Source organism: Propithecus coquereli, unplaced genomic scaffold (assembly GCF_000956105.1).
Source record: "Propithecus coquereli isolate 6110/MARCELLA unplaced genomic scaffold, Pcoq_1.0 Scaffold193, whole genome shotgun sequence".
Lineage (NCBI taxonomy): Eukaryota > Metazoa > Chordata > Mammalia > Primates > Indriidae > Propithecus > Propithecus coquereli.
Window position 1 is genome coordinate 1,971,769 of NW_012144190.1, and position 10,269 is coordinate 1,982,037.

The 10,269-nt window shown below is 61.4% G+C and overlaps 1 protein-coding gene across 1 annotated transcript; it reads left to right on the plus strand.

Moving 5' to 3' along the window:
• The first annotated feature begins 289 nt into the window (after positions 1-289).
• On the plus strand, positions 290-8,070 carry KCNC3 (potassium channel, voltage gated Shaw related subfamily C, member 3). Its single transcript, XM_012643099.1, has 4 exons — positions 290-1,174; positions 5,231-6,338; positions 7,541-7,732; positions 7,967-8,070. The coding sequence occupies exons 1-4, from the start codon at positions 290-292 to the stop codon at positions 8,068-8,070; spliced, it is 2,289 nt and encodes a 762-aa protein (XP_012498553.1).
• Positions 8,071-10,269: the final 2,199 nt, after the last annotated feature.

Here is a 10,269-nt window from a genome sequence, read left to right on the forward strand (position 1 = left end):
CTCTCTCACATCTAGCCACGCCTTCTCCATTCCCTGTGCTGCCGAACACAGTATTGGCGGCCGTCACCGCCCCCTTTGACATCCCACCCCGCCCCCATCGGTGGCCCCGCCTCCTCCAATTGGGCAGCGTTAAAGTCCCCGCCCCCTCACATCCTCCAGGCCAATCAGCTCGGTTTGTCCTCTCTGAGGCCACGCCTCCATATCCGAGCTCCTCCTCCCACCCAATCACTTCAGCCTGTCCTCCTGCGCCCCGCCCCTCGAGGCCCGCCCCAGCCCCGCCCCCCATCCAATGCTGAGCTCAGTCTGCGTCTCGTCCTTCCGCGGGCGCCAGGGGGCCAGCAAGCAGCAGCCGGCGCCACCGCCGCAGCCGCCCGAGTCCCCGCCGCCGCTGCCCCCGCCGCTGCCACCCGCGCCGCTGCCACAGCAGCAGCCTGCGCAGCCCGGCCCCGTCGCGTCCCCGGCGGGCCCCCAGGCAACCCGCGGGCCCGGGGGCCAGCGCGCCGAGCCATGCCCCGGGCTGCCGGCGGCGGCCATGGGGCGGCACGGCGGCGGCGGTGGCGACAGCGGCAAGATCGTGATCAACGTGGGCGGCGTGCGCCATGAGACGTACCGCTCGACGCTGCGTACCCTGCCGGGGACGCGGCTGGCAGGCCTGACGGAGCCCGAGGCGGCGGCGCGCTTCGACTACGACCCAGGCGCCGACGAGTTCTTCTTCGACCGGCACCCGGGAGTCTTCGCCTACGTGCTCAACTACTACCGCACCGGCAAGCTGCACTGCCCGGCCGACGTGTGCGGGCCTCTCTTCGAGGAGGAGCTCGGCTTCTGGGGCATCGACGAGACCGACGTGGAGGCCTGCTGCTGGATGACCTACCGGCAGCACCGAGACGCCGAGGAGGCGCTCGACTCCTTCGAGGCACCCGACTCCGCGGGCGCTGCCAACGCCGCCAACGCCGCGGGCGCCCACGACGGAGGCCTGGACGACGAGGCGGGTGCGGGCGGCGGCGGCCTGGACGGTGCGGGCGGTGAGCTCAAGCGCCTCTGCTTCCAGGACGCGGGCGGCGGCGCCGGGGGACCGCCGGGGGGCGCGGGCGGCGCGGGCGGCACTTGGTGGCGCCGCTGGCAGCCCCGCGTGTGGGCGCTCTTCGAGGACCCCTACTCGTCGCGGGCCGCCAGGGTGAGCGCACTCTCGGAGTCCCCATCCACCCTACTCCTGCTTCTCCGGGTGCCCCCAGACTCTCAGGAGCACCCCAGCCCAATCCTCAGCATCTCGCAGCTGGTCCCAACCTCTCCTGGTCTCTCCAGGCCTCCCAGTGTCTTAGAAGCCTCTTCCCCTTGTCCTGAGTCCTCTGTACTCCTCTGAACACACCCCCTCTCCCGGCCATCCCTCAGATCCTCCAGAGACATATCTGCAACCTTCAGACTCTCCCAGGTCCCCCCAAATACCACTCCGCTTCTTCAGGCCAGCCTAGACCCTTAGAAACTTCCTCCCCATCGTGAATTTCCTTGACTCCTCTGAACACCCTCAACCTTGCTTTTCCTGGACCCCTCAGAGACCCTCAGAAGACCTCCCTGGCAGTGAGGCTACTGAGCCCCTCCAAACCTCTTCTCACCACTCTTGGCCACCCTCCAGCCCTCATTGTCTTGGACCATCCCCAGTGCATCAGAAGACATCCCTTCCCAACCCTCAGTGACCTAAGCCCTGTGAGCACTGTCCCTCCACTTTCCCACCTGCCCCCTCCAGGCTCTCTGCAGCCCCCTCTTCAGCTCTCAGTCTCTCCCAACACCTTGCTGATTCTCTTTGGCCCCTCTCCCAAAAGACCTCTCTCTCCAAGTTTGAACCTCCTGGGTATTTTTGTACCCCCCCCCTCCTCTTCTGTTCTCAGAGTCTCAGAAGATTCCCCCATCCCAATCTGGGAACCTCCTGGACCCTTCTGAACCTACAAAGCACTTACTCTAGCCAGGACACTTCCCCCTCCCCCTCACTGCAACATTGAGTCTTGGGGCACCTTCCCCCCAACCTCCCAGCCCCCTCTGTGCTCACTCTTTCCTGGCATCCTCCATGCCAACTCCCATCCCACAGACTTTGCCCGTAAAGCTGCAGACTCCCCCCAAGCCTTCTTACTCCTCAGTGTCTCCGGGGGCCCCCACCGTATGCCTTTCCTCTGCAGAGCCCCCATGTGTCCCCCAGAACTGCTCTTCCTCATCCACAGACTCTTGCAGCTTTTCCCTTCCATCGTTTAAACTGTACAGCCCACCCTATCTCTGGGCTCCCCTCTCCAAAGCCCCCTGTTCCCTTCCTACTCTGTTAAGTGACTTTCCCTCCTGCTCCAGAACTTTATCGAACCTCAAACCTTGGGCCCCTCCCCTCCTCAAGTCATCAGCCCCAAAACTTTCATCTCAAAATAGCTCTCACTTCTTTCTACCCTGCCTTGGGATCTTTCCACCTGCCCCACCCCCCTGCCCCTGCCCTGCCATCTCCCTTTCTCAAGCCCTCCTGGTCCAAAGCCCAGGACTGGGCCCCTCAGCCTCTCTTCCACCAGACTGAACCAAAGAGCCCACACCCAGCCTTGTCTTTCCTCCAGCTTTATCTCCCTCAAAATTCCAGATATCCCCCAAAGCTCTCCATCTTTCCCAGAAAACTTTCTCAAGACTCTGTAACTTACCAGGCTAAATGGCTACCCTCCCCCCCTCGTTCTTCCCTGAACCTCTTCCTCCTACTAACTTCCTCCCTGTCCCACAGACCCTGGAGGGAGAAAGTGGAAGAAAAGAGGGGGGCAGTTCAAAATGGGTGAAATTGGAAGGAGGGGGAAGAGGAACGATCCCAAGGCCCCCTCCTAGGCTCCTGGCGACCCAAGCACCCGGAGGAGCAGGTCCCGGCCCCCTCCCCCCACCGTGCCGCGTCCTGAGCTGGGAAGGACACGGAGCCGCAGTGCCGCATTCGCCGGGGGAGGAAGCGAGGGGGAGGCGGGCCCGGAGACACCGCATAAAGTTTGGTCCCTGGGAAGCGCTGAGTTGGCGAGATTTGGGATTGAGTGGGGGGAGGTGGGGAATAGGAGGTTCAGAAGGGCCATGGCCCTAGATGCCCCCTCAGGCCTCTGAGCGGCTCCTTCCCTCGGTTGCCTGGGGTGCCCTTCCCTCCTCTGACTCCACTGAAGGGTGCTGAGGTGAGGGGGAGGATGAAGGTAGAGTCTTCCTGTGATGTTCGGGCTAGGGGTCTGGGACAGCTACGGGGGTCGTTCATTTACTCCACAAATGTTTTTGAGTGTCCACGGTGTGCCAAGCACTTTCCTGCCTCCAAGTGAGATTGCTTGGGAGAGTTGGGAGCTGAGGCCAATCCTCCTATTCCTTCGGCTTTTGAGCCACCCTGGGGCAAAGGGTTAAACCAGCCCGACGCGGTCCAGCCTCTGCAGCTGCGCACTGCGGCGGGTGCCCACCTTCCCTTTACCCTGGGAGGGAAGGAGTTAATCAAGCTCCTGGCCCGTGGCCTCCCTCCGGGAAGCAGCAACACTGCGGCTGCGCGCTGCCTGCTTGGCTCCGGCCCGAAGGAGTTAAGACGGGTCCCAGCCCGTGCGGCTGCGCACTGCGGCGGGGGAGCTGTCCGCGGTGCTGGCCGCCGTGTGCCCCGCCCCCCGGCCCAGCCGGCCCGCCCCCACTGCGGTGCCGCAGCCTGCTCCGCGCGCCCGGCTCGGAGGGGGCGGGGAAGCACTGGGCATGCGCTCTGCGGAGGCCTCTGGCCTCTTAAACCACTGCAGGGAAACGAAGAGGGGGGTGCAGAGAGGGCTAGCGCTGACCCCCTGCCCACCCCAAGGTCCAGGACCCTCTCTGTGGCCCCGACACTGCCCCGCCACCACTCTGCACTTCAGATTGAGCCCCGCCCCCACCCCCGTGAAGGAAGGTGGATGCAGAGGGACAGTGCTGGCCCTTGGCCCACTCCAAGGCCCCGGGTCCTCTCTGAGGCCCAACACTGGCCTTCCTCCTGCGCTATCCATCTGATTAAAGCCCCCTCTTTGGGACTTGAGTATGCATGAAAAAAAAAAGCCCCCTCTTTACTACAACACCTATCTTCCTTCCCTCTCCGAGGTTTTCCTTTCCCCCACCCTCTGCAGATCTGATCAAGCCCACTGTCACCCCCAGGGGCCTGATCCGTTCCTCTCCTTCTCCAGACCTTGACCCTGCTCCTCCTCTTCAAGGCTCTCATCAAATCCCACGCTACTGTGCGACAGGACTCTGGTCCTCCCCCTACCTTGAAATGGCCCTGGAACCTTCCTCCCAATTCTCTGCACCTCTGAAAAATGATGCGCCACACCTCTCTTTGGCCCGGGCACTGCCCTCTCACACAATGACTCCCCGTCCTCTCCAGAGCCTTAAAGCCTGTCCCTTTCTCCTTCTGTAGCCTCTTCCCTTTTTGCAGCCTTAACCCTTTAACCCCTCCCCTCTTCAGAGCCCTGAGCCCCCCACCCCTCTGTGGGTCCACCCCTTCCCTGTCCTCTCTGGGGGAGGTCTCAACCTGGCCCCCCACTGAGGGATGCTCCCATACCCTAGTAACAGCTCAGACCTGCTTATTGTGTTCTAGGCACTGGGCCAAGCACTGTTTTTGGAGCCAAGCCCTTTGTACACTCATCTACTTTAATCCTCACAACACTCGCGTAAAAATACGAGGTTCAGAAAGCTCAATCTCCCTGCCCAAGACTGGCAGGTTAAAAGCCAGATTCAAACCCAGACTTTCTGACTCTTAAGCACCTCTTGATTCTGCCTCCCCACCCACTTTCACCCCTTCCCCTTCCCCCAGGTCCAAGCTGAGCCCCAAACCCTCTGAGAAAGAGGGTGTATGACCTTAGGCCCCCTGGTCCCTGTCCCATAGCAGAACCCTTGGACCCTGCCAGGGAGCCCTGAGCTAGGACACAGGGAACAGGAGCGTGGGGGGAGGTGGTCTAGGAGACAGCGAGGGGCCAGGATGCTGTTGCCAAGGAAGAAGCTGCCCATCTGCTGCGTCTGCTGGGGCCAGCTCCTCTCCCACTGCTTCTGTTCCTTTCTCTCCCCTGTTGTTAGCTTTAAAGGGGACAACAGGATGCTGGAAGGGAAGGAGCCAGAGGGTTGGGACACCTGGATTCCCCCTGGAGCTTGAGCCTAGGAAGCTGGGGAGGGGGACACTGGAATGGTTTTCTGGAGATTCTGGTCGACCCGATGCCTAGGTCACCTCTCCCCCTCTCTCTCCTGCCCCACCCCACAGTATGTGGCCTTCGCCTCGCTCTTCTTCATCCTCATCTCCATCACCACCTTCTGCTTGGAGACCCATGAGGGCTTCATCCACATCAGCAACAAGACGGTGACGCAGGCCTCTCCGATCCCCGGGGCTCCGCCGGAGAACGTCACCAACGTGGAGGTGGAGACGGAGCCCTTCCTGACCTACGTGGAGGGCGTGTGCGTGGTCTGGTTCACCTTCGAGTTCCTCATGCGCATCACCTTCTGCCCGGACAAGGTGGAGTTTCTCAAGAGCAGCCTCAACATCATCGACTGTGTCGCCATCCTGCCCTTCTACCTGGAGGTGGGCCTCTCGGGGCTCAGCTCCAAGGCCGCCAAAGACGTGCTGGGCTTCCTCCGGGTTGTGCGCTTCGTCCGCATCCTGCGCATCTTCAAGCTGACCCGGCACTTCGTGGGGCTGCGTGTGCTGGGCCACACGCTCCGCGCCAGCACCAACGAGTTCCTGCTGCTCATCATCTTCCTGGCCCTGGGGGTGCTTATCTTTGCCACCATGATCTACTATGCTGAGCGCATTGGCGCCGACCCTGATGACATCCTGGGCTCCAACCACACCTACTTCAAGAACATCCCCATTGGCTTCTGGTGGGCTGTGGTCACCATGACGACCCTGGGCTATGGAGACATGTACCCCAAGACGTGGTCAGGGATGCTGGTCGGGGCGCTGTGTGCTCTGGCGGGGGTGCTCACCATCGCCATGCCTGTGCCCGTCATTGTCAACAATTTTGGCATGTACTATTCGCTGGCCATGGCCAAGCAGAAGCTGCCCAAGAAGAAGAACAAACACATTCCCCGGCCCCCGCAGCCTGGCTCGCCCAACTACTGCAAGCCTGACCCACCCCCACCACCTCCACCCCACCCTCACCATGGCAGCGGCGGCATCAGCCCGCCGCCACCCATCACGCCGCCCTCCATGGGGGTGACTGTGGCCGGGGCCTACCCCCCGGGGCCCCACACGCACCCCGGGCTGCTCAGGGGGGGAGCGGGGGGGCTGGGGATCATGGGGCTGCCTCCTCTGCCGGCCCCTGGTGAGCCTTGCCCGTTGGCTCAAGAGGAGGTGATTGAGATCAACCGGGCAGGTGAGGCTGGGTGTGAGGGTGGGGGCGGGGGGCACAGGTGGAGGCCTGGGGGAGAACAGGGAGGAAGCTGTCAAGGTTCTGAGACCGGGTGGTCAGCAGCAGAGAGGGGAGAGAGAAGAAAGGAGCAGCTAGAGCTCAGGCCAAGCAGGAGGCATGGACAGACATAGATTTCGTGTGAACGAGTTGCAGCGAGAAACAGACTTGCAACCTGGGTGTTCAGAGGGACCAGCGAGGCAGAGGGCGGCCGAGAGTTCAGGTTTTAACAACAGTGAGACCAAGAAGGGAAGACAGGCTTCCAAACTAAGATTCAGGGGCCAGGGTGACAGGAGGATGACTTGGAAACCAGGCCCCATGGGCTTTGCTGGGGGCAGCCTGAGAGGGGCTGGGAGAGAGACGGCTGGAGATGTTGCTAAGACGAAGAGATGAAGCAGGGGCGAGGTGGGGGGAGAAAGTTGACTGCCTCTGTGTGTGTGTGTGTGTGTGTGTGTGTGTGAGTGTGTGTGTCTCCTCTGGGGAGTCTGTGCCTCGGAGGCAGAGATGGGTGTCTGGAGGGAGGGCGAGGCTGCTGGGCCCCACCCCCAAGCCTTAAGTAGGTCAAGAAAGGGAGCGGGCCCGCCTGGCCCCCATCTTGCTCCCTCAGCCACTGACCCAATTTCACACCAATTAAAAATAGCTCGAGCCAGAGCCTAGGGGACCCCCACCGCCCCCCCATCTATCACCTTCCCAGCCCTTCCCCAGTGCCCTTTCCAGCACCCAACACTCGTCCCTAAACAGCCACTTCGCAGCCTTCCGCATCCTCTCCAACCTGCCTCCCATCGGCCCCAGCCAAGCCCACCACCCATCAGCCAGCTCACTGCCCCCAGCCGGCCCTCCAGACACCCCACACCCCCCCGCCACCTGGCCTGCCACTTCTTAGCACTCCACACCTCCCTCAACCAGCCGCTTCCATACCCACCCTGCCCACCCTTCCCTACACAATGCCCTCCCCCCATGTTCGACCCTCTGCACACCCCGGCCACGCCCTCTTGATATCCCACTCTCCACTGTGCCCTTCCCAACACCTTGGCCTTGAGTCTCCGCTTCAGCATCCAACATCCCTCTCCAACTCCTCCAGCACCCACTCGGACCCTCGCGTCCCCACCACGAGTCCCCCGCACCTCACTCTCTCCTTTGTGTCTCTGTCTGATCCCCTTGGGATGCAGATCCCCGCCCCAATGGGGATCCAGCGGCAGCTGCACTTGCCCACGAGGACTGTCCGGCCATCGACCAGCCCGCCATGTCCCCGGAGGACAAGAGCCCCATCACACCCGGAAGCCGGGGCCGCTACAGCCGGGACCGGGCCTGCTTCCTCCTCACCGACTATGCCCCTTCCCCTGATGGCTCCATCCGAAAAGGTGAGGCCCATCCGCTGACCCCTGGGACCCTCCCTCTCTCCCTGGCCCAGGGGAGGGAGGAGAGGATGATGGGGGCGGAGGTGCCGGACTTCCCTTCCCTCCTCCCCTGCCCCAAACTGCCTCCCTCCCAGATACCCCCCCACCTGCCCCAAGTTTCCTTTCCACTGACCCTTCACCTGTCTTTATTCCATCTCCATTTCCTCCTCCCCCTTTGGCCTCTTCCCCAACCCCCAGCCACCGGTGCTCCCCCACTGCCCCCCCTAGACTGGCGTAAGCCAGGCCCCCCAAGCTTCTTGCCCGACCTCAACGCCAACGCTGCGGCCTGGATATCCCCCTAGTGGACGAATCCCCTCCCCCCGGGGTAAGTAGCCCCCACCCTCTGATCCCCCTGACTCCCCCCTCCCTCCTGACTAACCCCTCTGAGAACGTGCATCCCCCACTGACCGAGGCTCCTGCCCCCTCACTAAACAGCTCATCCACTTAACCCCAGCGCCTGACACTGACCCCCACCCGGGACACACCCTGCCCCCTGCTAACCCCCAGCACTAACCCCAGCCCTGCCTCCCACACCTCGCCCTGCCCTCCGCCCTGCCCTCACGACGGAGCCCCATCCTCCCCATCAACATCTCCTTCTCTGCACACACCCCCAATTGGATTTTTGTATTCAATCAGGAAAACAGGGTGCACCCCCAGGATGCTTCTCTGGGTGCAGGATGGGGTGAGAAAGGCTCAGCGGCCTGCCCACTCCCCTGCAAATCCAGCCAGTACTCAGCCAGCACCCACGTGCCCCGGGTGCAGAGCACAGGGAGCTCAGCCGCGAACAAAATCCACCCCCTCCAGGAGCTTCCAGTCTGGACGGGGAGGCAGACACAGACCTAGAAAGTCACTGTCGAGGCGACACATGCTACAATGGAGGCAGCACAGGCAGCACTGTCAGAGGAGCTCACAAAGCTCCCCAGGGTGGAAGGGGGCACGGGGACTCCATGTGGCTTGCTTGAGACTTACAGCACCGCAGGGTTCTGCCAGCAGCCGGGGCAGTGATCCCATTACTAGAGACCAGAGGGAACCACACAAACAGCCTGGGAGCCATGTCCTAGGGGCAGAGGGACTAGGAGGTAGAGATGTGGCAGGGAAGCAGCGGCCAGGCTGGTGGCTGGGACCTTGTCCAGGAGCGGGGACAGATGGGGACTGATGGCTGTGCCGAGGTGAGGGGGACAGGAAGACACCATCAAGCTCTTACCACATGCTAGATATTTTATTTAACATATGTTGTTTCGTCCTGTTAATAACAACCCTAGCCAACCCCTAGCTCCTTTTCCTTCATGTATTCGGTCATTCATTCATTCAGCAGCTAATCTAATCTTTAGGAGCACAGTTCCAGGCACTGGAGCTTTGCAGTGGAGAAAGCAAGCATCTGCCATCACTGTTTCCAGTCTCCCATCCAAGTACTAACCGGGCCCGACCCTGCTTAGCTTCTGAGCTCAGATGAGATCGGGAGCGTTCAGGGCGGCATGGCCTGGCTGTAGACAGCAGTTTGCAACCCAAAGCATAGGTTGTCAAACTAACTATACAGCACGCGGGCCAAATCTTTCAGCCAACTGTTTTTGTAAATAAAGCTTTATGGGAACACAGCCCCATGTTAGGCTACCACAGCAGAGCGGAATAATTGTGACAGAGACTGTATGGCCCCCGTAGCCAAAAAGACTTACTATCTGCCAACCTCTGATTGGAGGAAGCAGAAAATAATTAAGAAAAAGAGAAAAGCACAAGCTAATTACTCTGGCCATGTCCGTTAAGGAGATCTACAGAGAATTTCTTTGAGCGGGTGACACGAAACCTGGAGGATGCAAAGGGCCAGCCAGGCAGAAGGAACAGCCAGTGCGACAGGCCCTGAGGCGCTGGGTGGGATGAGCTTGGCTTGTTAAGGAACAGCAGGGAGGGCAGTGTGGCTGCAGCCAAGTGGCAGAGGGGAGAGGGATGCAGGAGGAGCCTGGGGAGAAAGGTCAGGATGGGTGTTGCTGCCATGGTGAGGAGGCTGGATTTGATCTTAATGTGATGGGAGCCACCTGAAGGTGTTTGATCCCTCTCTTATTCCACAAACCTGTGTACTCTTCCTTAGAAACAGAGACACATCCTAGGGGATCTCTGCCCACAGCCTAAGGAGATGCCACAGGGAAGCCTGGGGAGCCTCCGGGCTGGCCTTGGCTAAACGCTCACATTTCACGGGAGTTCAGGGAGGGCCATGCCCAACCACCCCAGGCCACAGAGCAGGTGGGACAAGAGCCAGGTTTCCGGGCTCCTGGTCCAGAGGGGACTGTCTGGCTCCTCTGGTTCCATCCCTCCACCTCTCCTTTTTGCACCCCCCATCATCGTCCATTTTCATCTCATTCCCACCCCCTCCCCGCTCCCATCTAACCCGCCCCTGCTTGCACCCAGCCCTTTACCCCCCCTTCGTTCCCCACCCCTAGGTCTCGAGGGCCCCCGTGGAAATAATGGGATGGGGGCTGGGGAAGATTTGGGAATTCGGGTGAGGGAGG

Bases quoted from the DNA above. Each gene is read 5' to 3' on its own strand.
- KCNC3 (XM_012643099.1), top strand. From the start codon at position 290: ATGCTGAGCTCAGTCTGCGTCTCGTCCTTCCGCGGGCGCCAGGGGGCC. The intron at 1,175-5,230 runs GTGAGCGCACTC...CCCACCCCACAG, and splicing joins ACTCGTCGCGGGCCGCCAGG to TATGTGGCCTTCGCCTCGCT. The intron at 6,339-7,540 runs GTGAGGCTGGGT...CTTGGGATGCAG, and splicing joins GATTGAGATCAACCGGGCAG to ATCCCCGCCCCAATGGGGAT.